At 35.3% G+C, this 20,605-nt stretch overlaps 3 protein-coding genes and 1 long non-coding RNA gene across 5 annotated transcripts in view; 1 reads left to right on the plus strand and 3 right to left on the minus strand.

The window, feature by feature from the left end:
* Positions 1-238: 238 nt before the first annotated feature.
* On the minus strand, positions 239-5,387 carry LOC112162704 (triosephosphate isomerase). Its single transcript, XM_024298592.2, has 7 exons — positions 5,110-5,387; positions 3,653-3,776; positions 3,421-3,520; positions 3,153-3,270; positions 2,348-2,433; positions 1,177-1,264; positions 239-899 (listed from the first exon to the last, which is right to left on the minus strand). Exons 1-7 carry the CDS (start codon positions 5,219-5,221, stop codon positions 781-783), a joined length of 747 nt encoding a protein of 248 aa, XP_024154360.1. The 5' UTR covers positions 5,222-5,387; the 3' UTR covers positions 239-780.
* Positions 5,388-6,743: 1,356 nt separating this feature from the next.
* gnb3b (guanine nucleotide binding protein (G protein), beta polypeptide 3b) lies at positions 6,744-14,970 on the minus strand. Its single transcript, XM_024293801.2, has 9 exons — positions 13,503-14,970; positions 11,791-11,901; positions 11,312-11,457; positions 10,994-11,057; positions 10,063-10,219; positions 9,915-9,981; positions 8,345-8,546; positions 8,018-8,234; positions 6,744-7,671 (listed from the first exon to the last, which is right to left on the minus strand). The coding sequence occupies exons 2-9, from the start codon at positions 11,857-11,859 to the stop codon at positions 7,565-7,567; spliced, it is 1,029 nt and encodes a 342-aa protein (XP_024149569.1). The 5' UTR covers positions 11,860-11,901; positions 13,503-14,970; the 3' UTR covers positions 6,744-7,564.
* On the plus strand, positions 7,566-11,538 carry LOC118599382. 2 transcript variants are annotated; one of them, XR_004948717.1, is made up of 4 exons: positions 7,566-7,704; positions 8,037-8,501; positions 9,850-10,236; positions 11,316-11,538. It is a non-coding gene; the product is annotated as an uncharacterized LOC118599382 (long non-coding RNA). The 2 variants fall into 2 exon arrangements; XR_004948716.1 differs by having other exon boundaries at positions 7,575-7,716.
* Positions 14,971-17,775: 2,805 nt separating the features above from the next.
* LOC112138516 (hepatic lectin) overlaps positions 17,776-20,605 on the minus strand; it is a 12,068-nt gene continuing 9,238 nt past the window's right edge. The window contains exon 6 of the mRNA XM_024261068.2: positions 17,776-19,190. Within this exon, the coding sequence (XP_024116836.1) occupies positions 19,031-19,190 (160 nt within the window). The 3' untranslated portion in view covers positions 17,776-19,030. The remainder of the gene's footprint in view (positions 19,191-20,605) is intronic.

Below are 20,605 nucleotides of genomic sequence, written 5' to 3' on the forward strand. Positions count from 1 at the left end.
TCGAGTACATTTGCATAAATTAGAGATTACATGAGGGAAATGTAAGTCTGGAAAATGCTCAAAATGTATTCAAACAGTTGTTAAAGCTACAAATAGTAAATTAACCTCATACTAAACCTCTTGGAAGAGGCTTTTTAAAGGCAAATATTGATATATTCTTTCATTAAAACATATAATAACCAGCTTCAAAAATCAATTAAGCTTAAGTTTGACTTAATTGAAAACATAAATAAACAAAAACATTTAATTCAAGTTTATTTTATTGTTTACATTCTTCCAGCCTTCATTCAAATACCTGGCCTGAGCCAGTTCTTTACATCCTTCAGCTTCTACTAAAGCTCAGATTGATCAGATCTGAGCTCCAGATCACATCTCCGTTTCTGTCTGTGTGGTTTACTCCGGTCGGCTGTGGAGCTGTTCCTGTGGACATTCAGTGGAGTAAGTGAGACAGATGCTACAGTTTAGTTATTGCTCTGCAAAACAACACACAAAACATGCTGAACTGACAGGTTCACTGTGGGGAACACTGTTCTAAAAATACAAGAATAAAAACCTAAAAGTGATTTTAAAGCTGTGATTTGTGCAACTTATACACCAACATATTTTCTTACAGTCATTCTTAGGGAAAAAGGTAAAGGAAAAATAATCTAAACCACAAAGTACAGAAAATTCCACCTGACTGAAACAAGAACTTCTATTTATTTCTACAGTATTTTGCTATTAAGTCAAGATTTTTCAGCCCATACACAAAGACACAAAGGGACGGCAGAGCGTTCCTCATCATGCACGTGCGTTGATGATGTCAATGAACTCTGGTTTCAAAGAGGCTCCGCCCACTAGGAATCCATCCACATCGGCCTGGGACGCCAGCTCCCTGCAGTTTGCTGCTGTGACTGAACCTGGGAAAACACCATCAGTTATTTTAGTTCATCTTACAGCTAGCATCTGCTCAAATGTACTCGCTCAAAGTAAAAGTGTTCAAATTAGGCTTCTTAAGGAACAAACTATAAGGGTAACAGGACGGTGCCAACTGCTTTTTAACAACAAACATGGCGTTCCTGGTAGATATTCCCTACAATTAAATATTCAAAACACATTTAAATGAAATATGTTAAAGAAAAATACTTAAAAATGACCTTTAATTTTAGAACAGACTAAGAAAATGCCTTTACTGACCTCCATAAATGATGCGCAGGGAGTCAGACACTTCCTCTGAGACGTTTGCTTTGAGCCACGCCCTCAGTTTCTCATGGACCTCCTGAGCCTGCAGAACATAAAACATTCAGACAAATTCACTTTTAAATTTTTTTTTAAAAAGACACCTTAAATGTTAAGTTATTTGAAAATAGATCTCACACAAATGACCATTTCCTCTTATTCTTGCCTGCAGGATCATTAAAGTTCTTAATAGTGTCTACATTAAAAAATGATGTTTCAATTTGGTTGTAATGAAGTTTTGAACACTAGATTTTTGTGATTTTTATTCTTGTTTTGCTGTTGACACTTAATGTGTGTTCATTTTTTAAGATATCTTCTAAGATCTGAAACTGTCCCTCCAGTGCAGCGGTCTGCAGCCTGCAGCTCTGGGGCCACATGTGGCTCTTTTACTGCTCAATTAGGGCTCTCCAGTTAAAGAAAAAAATAAGATGAAGGACAGTGTCGTATCACAAGTTAAACTAAAACATTTTGACTGATTTTTGAGCAACACAGAAAATCACTTGGAAGTCAGTAAGCACACCAGAATCAAGCACACAAGGTTATAGGGAAGATTTTCTATTTTTTAAGCGGAATCATGGATTTTAAGTGCATCTTGTGGTCTGAAAGTACAGTTATTTGCTCAGATTTAATATTGTCCAGTTAAACGTACACATTTCTGGCTGAGATTCATCAACAACAATGAAATAAACTGTTTTTTAAATCATTGCTGACATCCTACAACCGCAATGACATTTGCTGCATCGATATGATCCTTGTGACTGTCTTTTATTTTGAAAGCAAGCCATGTGAACTTCTGTCAAACATTATAAACTATTTCATATTTTGAAAAATGACTATTTTCTCCTTCTCTTTATATTTTTATTTATACAAGAAACCTTGTTTATAATAATCAGTGCCTCATCTTTCTAAATTGTGACATTTGACTTTGTGGCTCCTGCTGGGTTGGAGTCGGTGAGATATCGACCCAAATGGCTCTTTAAGATTACCAACCCTCCCTCTAGTGTTTTTTAGGGGCTTCTTGTATTTTTGTCTTCTCAGTTTTCAAAGGATGAACAGTTTGTCTGCATGTCTGACATGTGAACTTGACTTTCAGACCTGACATGCACATTAGAGATCAGAGCTCCAGCACCTGCTCAGGTGTGGCTGTCTTGCCGGTGCCGATGGCCCACACAGGCTCGTAGGCCAGAACCACTTTCTCCCAGTCCGCCACGTTCTCTGAAACACAACATGATAATGCAAATAAAAATATCTCTTTGTAATCACCGTTTTCAGGGAAAAAAATGATTGTAAGCAGACAGAAAATGCTTTCTGATTGTGTGAGGCTGCACGTCTTCATCCGTTCTCCCACATAGTTTTTGTGGAACAGCAGCCGGTTCTGCTTTTAAAAGGGAAGAAAACGGCAGCGCTGCCTAAAATGTCTTCAGCAGAAGCGCCCCCTGACCTATTTACATTTTAAATCAGCATGCAACCTACTTCTGAGTCCAGAAGGAAGATGTATGAGGCTCAGATGCAGCCAGGAGAGATCATCAGTCAAATCATGAATAAAGGAACGCAGATTCAGAAAAGTGGGATGCAGATGTTTTAGCAGCAATTACAAAGACAGAATATCAAGAATATACAGGAAAATTAGGAACTATTCCTGCTATCATGCACAAAATACAAGCAACTGATCAGAAAAGGTTACAGAATTAAAAAAAAGCTTGAATTTCTAGCTGGATTTCCCTGAAAGTTAACCCGTGACTGGACTGAAAAGGTAATGAAAAGAAGCGCAGTTTGTTTGATTGCTATTTAACAGATATGCTTAAAAGTCAGTTTACTCCCAGTTAGAGTCTCGTATTTCCTATAAATTTCTAAAATCACCATTAATGCAACACTATTTAGCTCAGAATGAAAGCACATAGCCAGTAGAGGGCAGTAATTTACATTTTTGGTACCTGCAATGACTTGTGTTTGAGCAAAAACGACTTCCTCCGTTGTTCCCGCCTCTCGCTCCTCCAACTTCTCCCCAATGCAGGCGATGATGCCCAGATCGCTTTCAAGAGCATGAGCAACCTTAAACCGAACATCAGGGTCAGAGCTTCACTTATCTATCAAAGTCTATGGCAGAACTTAGCTTCTTTATTTCCTTTTAAAGCTTCAAATTTGTGATGGATCAATCATCTTTCACTTAGGAGCAACAAGACAGCAGAGAAAGAGCCTGACCTTCTGTCCAATCAGCTCATCGTTTTCCCCAAACACATGACGGCGCTCCGAGTGTCCAAGGATCACCCAGTCTGCCCCGCAGTCTTTTATCATAGCCGGGCTGAGAGGGTCAAGTTTAAATGTAATTAGAACATTTTTAGTTTAGTTTGCATCGAATTGTTGTTTTTTTTTCTTTTCTTTTTTTTTAATGCTTAAATTGATATTTAGTGTATGTTTCAATCAACTGCAGTACCTGATTTCTCCTGTAAACGCCCCCTTGGCCACCTTGTAGCAGTTCTGGGCTGCAACACTGATACTGGGGTCCAGACTGGAGCGAGCAAAGTCCAGGTAGATGGAGGGAGCAGCACACACCACTTCTGCAGGGTGAACACAGACAGCCCGGCTTTCTGCTCACTTTCACTTAAACCGTTGACTGCACAGGCGATGTCAGCTAAACTGCGTCATCCTTTAAATTAAGTGTCATTTTTTTTCCCCACAGAAAAGCCGAAGCAGTTTAATGGAGCAAAAAGACTAAAAGTTTTCATTTAATCTCATTTAACTGGAGCTGGATAAATAAATTTAATTAAGTAGCTTCCTTTTCATGGAGTAATCTCATATTCTATTTGGCATGAAAGAAAAAAACAATATTTCCAACATTTAATTTGATAATGTTTCAGATAATTAAATCTATATAGTTTTTTTATTTGATTATTTTCTAACAAACAATGGTAATGACCTGTGATATGTACCCTGTAATTACATGTGATTGTTGATGTGATTTATGTAAACTTTGTGTCATAAATGTGTTGCTGTACTTTTGTTTGGATCCATCTAAAAAGACTTGAGGACTTGAAGAGAATAATTTAACTATAATTTCTTTTGAATTCCAAATGTTGCAGAGAGGGAGAAAATCAGATTTTAAAAATGTTCTCTTCTAGTTTATTGCCTATATCTAATTTGTTCATTTTTGCTGTTACAACAAACATTTTTTTTTGAAGAAAAGTAAAAACAATCTGTTAGCCTACATCTAAATACTGTATATCATGTGTAAATGTATTATCTGTAATACATTATATGACAAAGTTATATTTTTTTCAGAACAAAATAAAAATAAAACAAAGTTTGAACTTCCTTCTAACAAAGCAGAAAAAATAACTAAAAAAATACCTTATTTGTTCTACTACAATTAAAATAAAAAATAAAATAAATAATAAAACAAAATGGTAAAATAAAATGCATCGTCTAGCTTTTTAAAAATCCAGAAGGCTCCTGTATAAATCAATCAGCATTTTTATTTCAAAAAGTACAAGACAATCATTTTGTTTCAAAATAAAGTTTCAACTTCCTGTTAAAATATTTTATTAAATTAACGTTTTATGATGTTTCTCTTATAGTTTATTGGTCAGGTAAAGTCTGTATATCAATAATTTTAGACATAATACTAGCCTATGCTGATTTTATTATTATTATTATTTTTTATTTAAGCATCATGTCTCCATGCACACCATACCTTCCATGTTAATTTTGTTTAACCAAACTACCTGATAAATGAAGACTTTATTTATTTATTTATTAGGTAACCCTAAGGTAAAATCTTTGAGTAAATTCACTGAGGGCCTTCACAACACCTGACAGACAAAAGTAACTAATCCTGGTCACGTGATGCTGGATATCATCAGGGCAGCTTCTGCCGCGTGAGTGCTCGGTTACCGGTGTCCTCGTGCAGACTGGCGGTGTTCAGGGTGGACATCAGCTGCTCCAGACTCTCCTTGCTCCCGTTCATCTTCCAGTTTCCTCCCACGAAGAACCTCCGCTGCGCCATTGCCGGCTGCTGTGACCTGATACCCGGAGAGGAGGAGGGGGGCAGTCACCGCTATGGGACAGGCTGGTGTGTACTTCAGGTGCAGTGGGAAATGTCACAATCGAATAGAGGAGAGGATTCCAGTTCTTCTGGTGTACAAGTTCAAAGAGACTTCAAAGCTCACCTGTGTCATACCGCCCCCTGGTGTGGAGACGTTGTAAATTATGGTGGAAGAAATTGCACTTAAAATATTTAGACCTGCGGTTTAAGAAGACCAGCTGGCTAAAGATGTCAGTTTATTTTTGATTTTCTAAAGTTTTTAAAATTTATTCAGACATTATACTTTAGTATTTTACCTAATTTTTGCATCACATTTATTAGGTGACCATTGATGTCATCCTCTTGCAGGGTTTTTAAAAGTTTCCTTTTTGAGAAGCAAAAAGTTACTGAACGTTTCCTTTGATAAAGACATTAAAAATTAGAATTATAATCCCAAAATTCAAATTCAGCAAAATGAAAGTGGAAGGAAATCAGATAGTTCTTAATTTACTTTAAAAGTGGAACATCAGAACAACCTCTGTAATAAAGAGGATAATTCTGTCCCACAATTCTTTGCATCCAGAAGATTACAAATACAGTAAAAATCGTTAAAAAAAAGATTAAATTTCTGAAGTATGGAAGCAAACAATTGGAGATTTTAAATGTATTTCAAAGTGTAAACTTACGAAATATATATTTTTAAATTATCTGTTAAAGAAATGAAAATTGTGTAGTTGAAAAATACAGATAGAAGTCACTCCGCACCACAATATAAATGTGTCATTGCAGCAACAAGTTAAACCTTTTCTCAACTCAACCATGTTGAAGATTCTTGTTTGGAAAATTGTCTTTTTAAAAATTAGAATTATTTGAATAAAGTGATGTAAAACAAAAGCAAGTAATTAAAAATTACTGTAAAAATAAGAATAAGAGCACATGTTGAAAAAAAAAGAGAATATTTTAATTTATCAAACAGCATCCTTATACTATTAAAGCTGTTCTTTTCTTCTTTGGTAGCAGAGAATTGATCTCTGGTCTTAATAATAATTAACCTATATGTGTATTATGTGTGTGTCAGTGCCATGACTTCAAAATAAAGCAGTAAAGACTGATTTGCTTCAAATTTTAGAATTTGAAGCAGTAGAGTGGCCATCTTTGCACTGCTGGAATCAGCAACTTTTAGAGCTCAAACTCACAGTTTCTTTGTGTTTCTGTGGTGTATTATCTTTTCTTTGAAAAATTAGCAAGTCTTCATGTTGATATAATTCGTTTACACATGTAAAGACAAGCTTTTGATCTTTTTCTGATCAAAAAATGCATCAAGAGCTGAACTTTTCGTTTTAGCAGTCCTGAACACACTAAAAAACAAAGCAAAAAACAAAGCATAATTTCTGCTAGAACAACTTCAGCTTATCAGTTATCTGACTTCTAAAAACGTATATCATTTAAATTAATATTAATGTAATTTTCTATTATGAACACAAATGCAACAAAAACTCTGACATGTTATTAATGCAGAACTCTATTTATTAGAAAGATTTCCAGGAAACATTTTGCCTTTTTACACAGGAGTTACACGGGTGTACAGGAACTACAAATCGTCACCGAGCTGAGTCAGGAATGAAATCAAGTTTACAGATTATTTTACAGTATTTTCAGTCTCTCAGTCTGGCTGCAGCCAATATGGACCATCATTTATTTGTAAAACTCATTAGTTAAAGAAACAAACTTGCTGTTTGTTAGCAGGAGATGCTTTTTTCTCAATGTGTACCACCCCACAAAAATAAAAGACATCGTGCATCAACCCTCCATCCTAACTGTAAAACCACAAAAACAAATGAATGTACATGTAAGTCATTTATCTAGATGCAGGGCTCTTTTACAGATCCAAAAACTTAAAGACAAAAATAGATAAATCTGTTATTCTATGAATTAAATTATTATTTACGTTTTTTTAATTGTTAAAAATCTAAACTTGTTTGATGAATTTAAGAAGAACTTTGTCCCTCGTTTGTTTTAATAATAATTATGATTAAGTTTCAGCATTTACACGGTCTCAGTGACATTAAAGTTTGTGTATGCACAGCGGGATGAGCTGTGCTTTTTTTACCTGATGCCATTGACACAAATGGCTAATTTGCAAACGATTTGCATGCTTACATTCGGAAAAAAAGGAGAGAAAAACAGGAAGAGAAGAAGGGTTCATGTTGCACAATTGTCTCCGGTTTTGTTTGTTTTTCTCCTCCTTCCTGTCTCCTCCCCTCCATCCCTCCCTCCCTCCATCTTTCTCTTGTCTTCCAGGTGTGTTCTCCTTCGTGTCCCGCTTCAGTTCCACAGTTTGAGGAAGCTGTCCCAGGATCCTGTGCAGACGCCCATGCCGTCTTCGGGGACGCCGGTGCAGCTCACCCTGTTGTCATGGCCAGACAGCACGCCTGGAGGAGGAGAGCAGAGGGTTACCGAACAAGGTTGGAAAAAATGTAAAGAAATTGAAGTCAAAGGTGCAATTTAGGTTCAAGAAAGGAAAAAAAAAAGAAAAAGATTAAATGAAAAATGTGTGAAGGAAGAGTAAAGCTAGAAATACATGATACGGGATGGAAAAGATGGTAACTACATCAAAAAATGGGAAGAAAAGACAATAATATATAACTTGAAACAGAGAAGAGATCATCAGATATGGAAAAAAAGAACAAATCAGAAAAGAAAGTGAAGAAAAAAGAGCTTAGAGAGTGGATGGAATCCCTGCATCTGTAAACACTGGATACACCGAACACCACTCACCGACTTTCTCCCCCTTCAGTGAGTCCCAGATGTGGCAGTTGAAGTCATCATAACCAGCAAAGATAAGGCGGCCCGAGTTGGACAGGGCCAGAGACGTGACGCCGGCGTTCAGGCTGGAGTCCGTGTAGTCCAGCACCTCCTGGTCGGCGCGCAGGTCGTACATCTTGCAGGAGCAGTCGTCAGAGCCTGTGATGATGGCATTTCCACTGGGGAAGAACTGAAGGGCGGAGAAAAGAGCAGTTCAACTTTAACATCTTACAAACTAAATTTATATTTCACTGACTGCAAAATTAACAAATCCTCAGTGAGAAATCTGAATTTCCTCACAGCAATGGCGTTGATGTCACTGGTGTGTCCAGAGAAGGTCTGCTTGCAGGCTCCTTCCCTCACGTCCCACAGTTTGGCCAGAGAGTCGCAGGCTCCAGAGATGAAGGTGTTCATGTCAGGAGAAAGAGCCAGCGACATGCAGTCTCCAATGTGGTTGGTAAAGATAATCTTCTGCTTTCCGGTCTCCAGATCCCACAGGCAGCTGAGGATCAGACGAAGCATTATGGATCAGTCTGATCAAATAATGCTTTAAAGAAATGTCTGTTTTCTGTGAGATTCAACATTTCTGTAAGAAAAAATATGTTTTCAATCTACTGAAGAAGGAGTCAATAAGATTGTTTCAAGATGGGATTCAATACTTACTATAGCGATTCTTCTGCTCCTTTCAGTACATTTTTTGGCACGTAAAAACAATCACACATTCAGTGATTTCAGCCATCTGGATATCAAAACGCTCAGCTTGTTCGGGGCATTACTGCTTGTATTTTTGGTTTTCATAAACTTTTGGTTTTTGAAATAAATGAACGAGAAAATCTTCAAATTTCAAAATTTTAAGTTGATTAGCAACAAACTTTAAAAATATCCAAGGGCTATGTTTTAGTCTTTTATAGTAATTTTCACAAATTGTTTTCCTAATATTTTAGCAACATGCTAATGTTTTTTTAATTATTTATTATCTACTGAAGTTTTTAGGGTAATTTGACCTTTAGTTAATATTTTAGCAACAGCTAATTTGCTGTCTACTGAGGTTTTTACAGGCTAATTTAGAGTTTAGCTTCTATTTTAGCAAAAGGCTAACATTTTTCACCACCTGTAATTTAGTTAACTGAGGAATTTTAGGCTATTTTATGGATAATTTGGCATCTACTGAGTGTTTTTTTAATGCTAATTTGGAGTTTAGCTAATATTTAAGCAACAGGCTAAATATTTTTTACAAAATTGGCATGTATTAGGGATCTTTAAGCAATTTAATAACAAAATATATCAGAAATTTAGACAAACTTCAGCGCTCTTTCATAGTTGTTTGGCGAAATTTCCAGTCTTTTAGCAATTTAACATTTTTGCTTTTTTTTCCATTTTCAGCAAAAACCTTCAGCATCTTTAGCCACTACTTTCAGCAAAATTTACACTAGCATTATCACAAGTAATGCAACTTTTCTAGTTAGTCATGTGATTCAATTAAAACATTGTCATGGTCCATCCTTTCATCCATCCATCCATGCAGATATAACACACATTTAATTTATGTAAAAAGCATTTTTTAAATGTAACTTCAAGGCTTAAATTTAAAAGAAAAAAGGAAATGCTTCAAGAACTCAGTTTTATATCCTCAAAAAAGTTAGAAGAAATGAATAAATGGCACCTAAAACGATTTTTTGGTGTTGGTATTTCACAGACGTATTGATTAACAGTTTCTATTTGAACTTTTTTCATTTTTTTTTACTTTTGGACCTTAAAGCTTCACCTTTATTTAGTTTATTTTCTCATTCTTTTTTCATTCAAAGCAATATTGACTGAGCGTTTTCCAGCAGTTCCAAAGTAATCAAACCCAAAGTACGGAGAAACCTACCAGGTGGTGTCACCGGAGGCCGTCAGGATTTCAGTATCACTAAGGAAACGGCAGCAGGACAGGTAACCTGTGCAGGTGAGGAAGACATTTTTTTAAATTTTTTTAATTTCTTAAAAGTAGATGAAGAAATGCGAAGAGCATAACTGACCTGTGTGTGCATCCAGCTCCCTGAGGGTCTTTGGGCTGGCAGCCTTGATGTTGTAGACTGTGCAGATGTTATCCAGACCACCGCTGGCCACCAGGTTCCCTGAAGGGGCGAAGGCGACACTCATCACCCAGGCAGACTTGAGAGGGACGGCGACCAACTGAGGAGAAAAATTCAGTTTGTTCACGATCATCAATAGACTTATAATTCCATTTTATATTCTATATGAGAAAGATTTGAGCCCACAATAAATTCAGAGCATCACTGTCTCAGTATGATCTAAAGGGTTCCTAAAATCAGAGGTATCCATCAAATTAAAAACTTAGTGAGAAAGAAATTTTGCTGTAGAAACAATTTTCACCCTAAAACTCTTAAAATATTTGGCATTTCTGTAAGAAAATTTGACTTTTTTAAATGTTTTCACAGACAATATCTCTTGCAAGTGTGTAATCTATAGATTACTGTATAATAAATGAGCGTTTTAGCATACAAGCTGACTAATTAAAACAAAATAAGATGTTTAAAAAGAGAAATGAGTAAATATGAACCCATAAGACACTTTTCTGCTTAAATCAATGAAAATGGACCTTTTTAAAACGAATATGAGTAAGAAGAACAATAAAAAGCAAAGGGAAGGTGTCACTGATGTTAACATTACAACTCATGAAATGTAATTTAAAATAGAATAAAAAACAAAGTAATTTATTAATTCAAAGAAAGTCATGTGCATATATACTAACTTTCTAATGTATATGCAGAAAAAACTTTTATATTTTCAAATAAATTCATGACTAATTATTCTAACTAAGTTTGGTATTCATTGGTAGAAAAACATTTTTTTCTTCTTTAGTTTTATTTAATAAATTGTTTGAAATAAACCAATTGCACTTTCCACTGTTTGCAGACTAAGATGCAAATAAATGCAGGAGCTGACCTTATTCCCAGTGAAAGTATCCCAGACCAGAAGCTTGCCATCCTGTGATGCACTGACCATTTGCCTTTGAAACAAAGGAGAATGTCATTATGCATGTATTTAAAAAAAAGGCCTGTCATTTTTCTTTTCTTTCTTTTTAAAAAAAAAAAAACATTGAGAAACTTCCAAATCTCATAAAAAAGAAGCTGTGAGACAACTGAGTAGTTAAAACTCCAACTGTTTTTGGAGGAAATATTAGTTTAAACAAATTATTTTTTCATGGGTGACCATGCTTTATAACTGTTAATACAGGATTCATGTGCTTTTGCATTTCCTCACCTAGAATCTGCTGACCAGTGCATGGCATAAATCTTCGCCAGGTGACCCTTCAGGTTCTTCCTGAGTTTCAGTTGGACCCGACCCACTGCAGCCACTCCACCTGCAGCCGATGACATGGTCCCATCATTCACTCCCTTACGAGCAGCCTGGAGGTCAAAAGGTCACAAAGAATATTTTAAGTTTTATTTTTCATTTCTCAAGAGAAACATCTAAAAAAAAAACAAAAAGTAAAAAACACTATGAAGCAAGTTTGTCTTTTGTATGTTAACCAGTAAAATAGAATTGCGTTTTATTGCTAACTAAAAAAAAGGTTTTTCCCCATGTGACTAAAGGAAAGTCTTCCCATTTGTGGAGGTTTTGTTTCTTTTTAACATTAGTTTGATGTTTGGCAAATATCTACTTTTTTTATTTAAATTAACTACAAAAACTGCTAAATACTAGAATAAGCCCATCCATTGATGGATGCACAAACCACTCACCTCAATCTGAGTACGGAGTGCATCACACTCCTTTTTCAGTGCATCCATTTCAGCTTTCTCAGCTGCCATGGCAACGGCTGGTCAAGGAGATTATTGACAGACAAACCAACTCTGCAGACAAAAAGAGATAGACAGTGTGGATTTTTATTATTTACACAAAAAAATTCACTTGTAGAGATAGTCAAATATCTCTACAAGCTGGTTGATCTAAAAAAACAGAACTTAAAGAAAGTTAAAGAAATCTCCAAGTGAAACTGCAGTTGCATCATAAAGTTTGAAGATTAGCTACAACTAGAAATCTGTAATCTCACAATGCTTTCGTCTTCTAAAGGGGGTAAAGATAATCAGATTGGATTAAAAGTGAAAAAAGAGACGACACCAAGACACACAATGGAAAGGTTTACACACAAAAAAGCACACAGGCATGGATTACAAGTCTTGTCCCTATTTTCAGTTGTTTCTGCTATAAAAATGTTAATCGACAAAATCAAAAACGTTAACTTTCACTTTTTACTTGCTATTTTGTCAAATTTGGAATTTCTAAAGTAGTTGATTTTTGCTGAATTCCTATGAAATATGCTCCAAATACTTGTGCAAATTTCTAGTTTTAATAGTTTGAGTATCAAGGGCAGGCTGGGTGTCTGTCTGAAGGTTTCTAACATCCCTGCATGCAGCACTGCGCCTAATACTCTGTAATAGGATACTGACGTATAAGCAAGTTACCACCAGCACTTTATGTGCACTATTTCTAAATCTTTTGCTAAACTGAAACTTTGCTTTTCATTTGAGCAAAATGCCAAACAAAAAATCTGCAAATATACATTATCATTGTTATTCCATTCTCTCTAATTATTCTGCTGCTAAAATGTTTATTATAAGTATGACTTTTTGACAGTATTTCTATTGCTCATGCAATTTAACAAAATTAGGCATTTCTGCAGCTTTTCATGCCTGTTTTGCACAAACATTCGTGAAGTTTCAGCAGCAAACAGCAGTTTCAGAGCTGAGGAGTTTGAGGGCAGTTTGCTGCAGGGCTTTAGGTCGTAGCAGGAGAACTTAAGAAGAGCTTTAAGGGTCCAATCTCCTGTCATCCGATTATTAGCTAGCCTCTACCTCAGGATCAGGGAAAGAGGTAGGGCGACTGATCTTCACTTTTGCTGTCCTGCTTTGTCAGCTAAGGTCCAAGTTCGATGAGAATGTCATCATAAAAATTCCCCCCGTTTTTCAAGGCTGGTTTCACTCAGAAAAGCAAAAATCAAAAATGGAAATACTCTTATCATAATGAAAAGTTGCAGGAGAAACCACAAAAGCTCATGCTGCTTGAGGTTAGGCCTTATGAGAGAGATTATGGCTGCCACCTGTGGATAAAATCCTCTTTTTGAGATAGTTTAAAATCCAGATATCACCTTCAAACGATCTGAAAAAAACCTTGAATCTCACAAATCAAAACATGTTTTTGATTAAAGAATAATTCAAGACATTTTTGTAAAATTTACATGTAAGTCTGGATTGGACAATCAAACTAAGAAGTGCAAAATGAAAGTAGAATTGATTCATTCACTATTCGAGTAGTTGCACTGTTAAATCAGAGACCACTTTCTTTTATTTTGAAGCAAAAAGTTTAAAATCTCATAAAGTGATGGATACTTTACTAAGTTTTTTTTTTTTTTTTTTCCAAAGCAGAGGAAGCTCCTTAGGAATAAAATACTCACTCAGCACAGATCCTTCTCCTTCCCTGCACTGCTGCAGTTCCTGGTCCCAGAAACCTCAGTCTCTCTCTGCTGGCCTTGGAGCTCCTTTAGATCCCACAATCCCAAGTGTCACAGGCTGCTCACTGGCTCCTCTGACGCTCTACCCTGGTAGACTGCTGGTGTAGCTTTACTTGCAAAAAAAGTCCAACAGATGAGGATTGGAGGGGATGAAGGAGATAAGGGATGAAGGGATAAAGCTCAAAGATGGAAACAAAGAGGGAAGTAGAGACGGAGAAAAAAAGAGGGGCAGGGAGTAAGGCAAAAGAAACCACGTAAAGTGATTGGAAGGAGAAAACGAGGTTATGGGGTCAGAAGACATGAGCAGGAGTAGAAGTGAAAGACGGGGATAAAAGGAAAAGGTGGGTGAGAATCTGACTGAGTTCTAAACAACAAAAGATCGAAGAGCAAAGTTTATCATTTATATAATTATGTAATTCTTTGCAAAAAAAGAACAAAACTAATTTTAATCTAAAGTGTAAGAAATGTAATTACAGTTAATGTCATGTTTTAGTGACTTTTAAGCATCACATCACTGCAGACATTGATGCTCTTGTCCTGAACTGGATGGTTCTTTTCAGGGATGGGTTGATAGGATGGATGGTCCAGAGCACAAGTTGACCGGGTGGGATTGGTTTGGCAGAGCTAATGAGCTGAACCCGGTTAATCGTGGTTTAATTGGATATCCGGGGACAGGCAATCTGATTAGAGAATTAGAGCAGGTCTGGTTAAACGTGCGTCACACCTGACACACGGAAAAGGCAGGCAGCAACTCTAGATCAAAAATCATACGGTTTCAGAGTGAGAGAAGGCCTTCATGACAAATAGGAATAACCTACAGGTTTTCTGATCTTTACTTTGTTTTTCATTTCTCCATAAAATTATTGAAAGTTTTGGTTCAGTTTGTAAATCAAAGTTAAACCACAGGAGATATTGGTCCACAAGGGGCAGGATAAGCTAATAAAGTGTGAAAAAGTGATAAAATGAAAGGTGAAAACAGGTAAGAAGTCAAATCAATCTAAATGCTGTGCCAGTATTGCATGAGAACGGTCCAGTTTTATCCCCCCACTTGTAATCTGAACTCGTGTGTCAGAGAGGATTTCTTTCTTCCAAGAAAAGTGGATGGTGGGGAACTCCGAACCGGTCAAACAAATGACAATTAGATCACATTTCTTCTTAGAGGAGGAGAAAAAGTATCAGAAGCAGGTGTTTCACTCACGTGAAAGTGCAGACAAATTGGATCTTTATGTCGCTCTTCAGAAAGCCTCACGTGTGAGAATAAATAAGTGGTGAAGAAACATGAAAACAGATTTTAGGGACTTCATTATCAACTAGAAATCTGGCCTTTTTTATTTATTTCCTGCAGCATATAAGTAAAAAAATGTGACCTTTTAAATGATCATTTTATCATTTAATCCAGAATAGGTGCAGACATAGAGAGCTTTTAAAAAACAGTATGAACCAGGTTTTCTAGATTTGATCTCTGCTATCATTAGGGGAACATTCTGGGTAAATACTGGGCAAAAGCACACAGTGACCCATCAATCTAACATCTTTTTTTGGGAATCCTTAAAAAGCCAAAAGAGTGAAAATAAAAATCTCCACATTAATATACAAACAGACTCACTTCCTACTTTAAAAGTAAAAATCTCATTTGTTTCCTGGATTTAGACAAAACTTTTTTATTTTCTAAATACATAAATATAATGTAAACAAAGAGTAAAGTGACCATTGATTACCAACCAATTTTGTCATTTTTTTTTTTTTTTAACTTTGTTGCAACTTCAAAACAACTCCTACTGAGGTGGATTGTGGGTAATCGGAGAAAGTCCAACAGGGAAGCTAATTGGTTCCAGAATTTGTGTTTAAAATGCCGCCTTCAGCAAAATTTGAGATAAACATAATTTAAACAAATAAGTTAACTTGTTTGGAAAAATATTTACAAGCTGTCATCTCATTTTATTTTATTTATTGACAAAAGAGCAACACCTGTATACAAAAACACGCCTGTGCTTTTCCCATAAAAAAAAACCTTAAATTTACAACCAAGAATATGTCTTAAATCTCTTAAAAAACACCTTGGAGGGAAAAAAATTATCTCAATGTATGAGTTTGATTTGGTTGACATGGATCCAGTTGGCTGTCCAAACATTTGTTTATCTTGTTACTCAGATTCAAGTGGTGCTTTAGTTGAAACTCGCTGTGCGCTCTCTGCCAACGAGCCGGTCCAGCTTAAGCTTCACCTCCATCTGCGTCCTGTTTCTAATAACTGATGCAATCGGTCATGTCAGACATCTGCTGACATCACACTACAAGTGATTTATCCGTGAGTCAGTAAAATTAGTCTCCATTTGTCTTTCACTCAAGATGTCACTTATTGTCCTTTGAATCAGTTCTTCTACATGTCGAAGATCTTATGGGTTTTGGTGTCCCTCAGGGTTCAATTCTGGGCCCCGTTCAGTTTGCTGCAGCATTTTTGTCTTTAAAAATAAAAAAAGTAGTTAAACTATTTATTATCTAAAGACCTATACAAATGACAACAGTTTGTGTGGAGATAGTTGAAAGTCTGACAACACGAAAATAATAGCGTGAAATTTGAAATAAAGCTTTTCAGCGAAGGAGAATCCAGATTTCCTTGTGCCGATTTACAGGGTACTTTTTAAATTCAAAATGACAGTGTTAAATTGATTTGGCTTGATTTTGTTCTAACTAGAGTTTATAGTGGGCCAACCCTCCTCAATACTATATCGTTAATAAAGTTACTCATTTAGGTGCGAAGAAGAAAAATTGATCAGCTTTCATTTTCTAGTTTTTTTATTTCTCTATAGAAATTGTATACCTCTTAAAAATGTGTGAGTTTTTTAACTGTCCTATATATATATTTGTCCTACTCCTAATACCTTTGGTCATTGTTTTTCTTTGTCCTCCCCCTTTTTCAAACACAGAAATCCACTCCGACTTATCACCACTACATATTATACTATTATTCAAGATACTTTATTAGTCCCATGAGGGTAAATTCATGTATATGTATACAGTATGTATGTCTGATACCTCCAAAAAAAGGAAATAATAGTGAATCCTCACAAAAATACAGGCAGTGAGGTAAACAACTTTTATGCACCCAACTTAAACATTACTGTTGTGCACATTTTGAAACAACACCTTTATTCTAAACCAAACTTAAACCAAACAGAGGCTGTCGGCGGTCCAGAGCTCCATTTGTTGAGAGGTTCTTGTTGCACAGACAGAGGAGAGAGCCACCGGTCTCCTTCAAACCTCTTGCCTTGTCTCTCTTTAAGTCTCTGCCTATAATCCAGCCTAATAAACTGTGACAGAAGAGGGCTAGATGACTTCCTGGTATCTCTCTGTAATAACAAGCTCAGCAGTAAAACCCTGATTTGAAACCAACTCCTCTTTGGCATCTCCAAACTTTTTGGTCAGCTTGAGAAAAACTGTTTCTGGATAACTGAGAAGGTTGTATGTATTCTAAGGTCGCATGGGGGAAACTTTTGTTAAAATCTACTTTATTTGATGAGCAGGACACATAAAGAAGAAGCAAAAAGAAACATCTGAAAAAGGATTTTCTCAAATATTCAAAAACTGCAATGCAGCTTCTGGAGAACAGAAGTACCAGGTTAGTTTAACTTCTCTTAAACTTCTGTGTTAAACATTGTCTAAATATTCTCAAAAAAGGCCAACTAAATAAGTATTTTTCAAACCTTGGTAAAATTTATAGGAAAACTATTCACTCTAAATATTGAAAATGCAATAAACTTGCTTTGACACTCCTTTATAAAAAATATATGGATGTTAGAACAGTATATTTTTTTGAAGAAATATGTTGTTGTAAACTACTTTTATTTCAGTTTGTTCATTTTTCAAATGAATGGCTGAAAATGTCTTTTTTAAAAGTGAAGTACAATGACTCATCATATGGTCATCATAACTTCAATCCATTGAAACCTTTCAACAGGACATCTGTGTTTACAGCGACACCTACTGGACAACAAAGTTAGTGCCAAATAAAGCTCATGAAATATTGCTTTAGAGAAAGACTGAAGGTGAGCGATGTCTAAAACGTGTAATCACGTAGTACCTTGGGTAATATGTCAACATGCAAGACATAGTTACATTTCTATAATAATTAAAACAACTAAATTATAAGAGTCAAAATCTAATTTACAACTTCAATATTTAAATAATTACTTCTCAAAACAACACATTGCAAAAATTGTTTCTTAAAAAATCTTTATTAATGAAAAAATGAGAAACTTTTTTTTATATCCAAGTAGATCAGTTTTTATGATGACTATAACAATTTGCTTGAAGCGTATTTATGTTAGCTGGAATTCATTAAAATATTTGTATTTATACATGTACAATTACAGTAATCATTAAAATCAACATAAAATAAAAGAAACAATGCCCCCTTTTTGCCCCGATTTTGCTCCATTCAAGTAAAAATATAAAAATACTTTCTAACAACAGAGACAAAACTTTACCAGCATGATGTTAATGTTTCATAGATTTTTTTTTACTAATAGGGAGTCTAACATTTGATAGACTTAAATGTAAATGTAGGTTAAGCTGTTAGTTATCAGAAAAGAACAACTGAAAAAAATCACAACAAAGATTCTGAATCATAATAGAGCCTCTGATGCATCCCAGCAGGAACAGGGAGCTGGGATGGTGCAACAAAGACATAAACATATACATTCAGTGAATAGAAACGGACTGCAACAAAAAACAAATGAAAAAAACAATGGCTGAATAAAATAAAGCTACTTTATGCTTTATGGCATTTATCATTGATTGCCATAGATATAAATGCATAACGGTGCTGTGGGAGTTTTGTGATGAGTTTTCACCTCAAAATCTAATTTTAACCAACATTTGTTTTAAAATAAAGGTCTTGACCATGTTTGTAAATGCAGAAGTGTGTATTCACACATTCAAAAAAACTATGAAAAGGTATGTACCTTTAATTTCACTGATTCAAGTTATGCATTTTTTATAACACAGGGATCAAATAGTCTCTAAAATATAATTTGACCTTAGTCAATTAATCTTAATAGGTAATAATTAACAATTTAATAATTCTTATTTTTCCCTGAACCTTCCTGAGGTATTTATGCTATGGGAAATAAATTGAATAAAATTTCCTGCCATTAAAGTCTTTGTTTCATTCAAACATGTTTTATTGCACAACAGAAGTTTTAAACTTTCTTGTTTTCTTCTTTAAAAATAGAAGCTGACTTTTCTGTTAGCTGTAGCTTCCTCTGAAGAGTTTCAATAAAGTTTTTTCAAAACGTATTGTTGGTTTTCTAGATTTCATTTGAAAACGTTGTACCAAAGATTTCTCTCTGGCGATGAAGATAAAGAAAGGTTACAATGAAAAATAGGACAGCATTAAAGCTTTAGAAATGTGGAAATGTAGAAATACATTTAAACCCTAAAACTTGTTTTTTCTAAAGATGATTGGACAAACCTCACTTTTTTGTCATTTCTTTCTCACACGTGAACTTTATGCTCATCTCACAGGGAGCATCATACCAGCTCCGAATCGCCACCCGCTCCAGCACCTGGGTTTTCACGATGTAACCACAGTCCTCGTTGATGTGGTTGTTAGGCTCCCCCTCTGCCCAGAAACTGCAGACAGAACAAACGAATCAGAATAATCTTTAAAGTCATCCATATTTATGATCTTCGGTTCACTTTAGAGATTATTCATTAATAATAAAATAAAAATGATAAATGAATGCAAAATACTTTTTTTGCAGTGCATTTGCTAAATTAATCAATAGATAAAGATTATATTAGTTGGAATTATATTGGTGGTAATGTGAACCCCAAAGGAAGCTAAATTAAAAAGAATTTAATATAACAAAAGCTAAATTATTTAGACGCTTACATGTAGACCAACACAAGGAGTAAATAACGTATGTCCTCTAAAACATGAAGATGTGGAATGAAGGTCAGAAAAGAGGAATGTTAGCATCTTAGTAATTTACTAATATTATGAAAATAAGGAAGACAAGTCAGACTTTTTTGAAAAAATCTGTTGACTGAGCAGCAAAGGATGGAAAATATACTAGAGAGAAAAAAGGGAAGACTTTTTGAAAGCAATGCAGGAAGCAGAAGTGGAAAAAAAGAGTAACTTAAAAATGCAGGACAGCAGAAACACAAAGAGAAAAAATGATAAAGAAAATTTCAACTGTTTCTCAACAATATGGTGCTCCCTAGGGTCACAAAAAACAACCAGTTTGAAAGAAAGAAAGCAACTGGAAAACCCTTTCATATACAAGTAACCCTACAATGAACTTTATCTTCACTCCCTCATTTATATTTAATATTAGGTAACCATAATCATATTACACAATGTGTTGAATTGTAGCAAAAGATTTAGTATATAACCCAAAATGTTGTTGTCATTTCCTCCTATTTTGTCGGCCATTTTGAATGCTCCGTGACATTAATCGTGTTTGAGATCACTCAGACGGATGCAGCGCTTCGCAGATCGCCTGGGTAGTTTTTGCTTTGATGTCACATGTCAATCAATATAAAAATATCACGAGAAAGGGGCGGGTGCAAGGCGCCTACCTAGACAAGTGCAGGTGTAAATCTGGCACTGTGCTGACTGAGGGCCAGCTTGATGACGACAAAAACAATTCATTGTGGGAAACGGTCCTGACCGTTCTTGTAGTTTAAAGTGAATCTGATCAGAAATGATTGGTGCTAAATAAAGAAAATCTGTGTATTTTGTTACACCTTCTGGAAAGTAGTGAATCACTGAGGAATTCAACTTTAATTTACACAAATGGTTGTAGTAATTGAAATCAACATCACACAGCAAAGTTTTTAACTTGTGTCCAAACAGTGTCTTTAAACTTTGATGTGAATCTTACAGAAGACTAAAGGCTCAACATTTTTCCTGACAAAAAAAAGGGAAAAATAAAATCCGAGACTTAAATTTGTGTGGATTTAGGCATGTTTGTTGTTATTAGACTCACAAAAAAAACCCACAGAAAAACAGATAAATCAGGCCAAACTTCTTTCTAAATCTG

The sequence above is a fragment of the Oryzias melastigma genome, linkage group LG11 (genome assembly GCF_002922805.2).
Source record: "Oryzias melastigma strain HK-1 linkage group LG11, ASM292280v2, whole genome shotgun sequence".
In the NCBI taxonomy this organism is placed as follows: Eukaryota; Metazoa; Chordata; class Actinopteri; order Beloniformes; family Adrianichthyidae; genus Oryzias; species Oryzias melastigma.

What these genes read in the sequence shown, in the direction of transcription:
- LOC112162704 (XM_024298592.2), bottom strand. Translation starts at nt 5,221, where the DNA reads ATGGCGCAGCGGAGGTTCTTCGTGGGAGGAAACTGGAAGATGAACGGG. An exon ending in ATGAGCTGATTGGACAGAAG is followed by an intron (nt 3,271 to 3,420) that starts GTCAGGCTCTTT and finishes GTTCGGTTTAAG; the next exon opens with GTTGCTCATGCTCTTGAAAG. An exon ending in CCTGCGCATCATTTATGGAG is followed by an intron (nt 900 to 1,176) that starts GTCAGTAAAGGC and finishes GTGTTTTCCCAG; the next exon opens with GTTCAGTCACAGCAGCAAAC.
- gnb3b (XM_024293801.2), bottom strand. Translation starts at nt 11,859, where the DNA reads ATGGCAGCTGAGAAAGCTGAAATGGATGCACTGAAAAAGGAGTGTGAT. An exon ending in CACTCCGTACTCAGATTGAG is followed by an intron (nt 11,458 to 11,790) that starts GTGAGTGGTTTG and finishes TTTGACCTCCAG; the next exon opens with GCTGCTCGTAAGGGAGTGAA. An exon ending in CACTGGTCAGCAGATTCTAG is followed by an intron (nt 11,058 to 11,311) that starts GTGAGGAAATGC and finishes TTTGTTTCAAAG; the next exon opens with GCAAATGGTCAGTGCATCAC.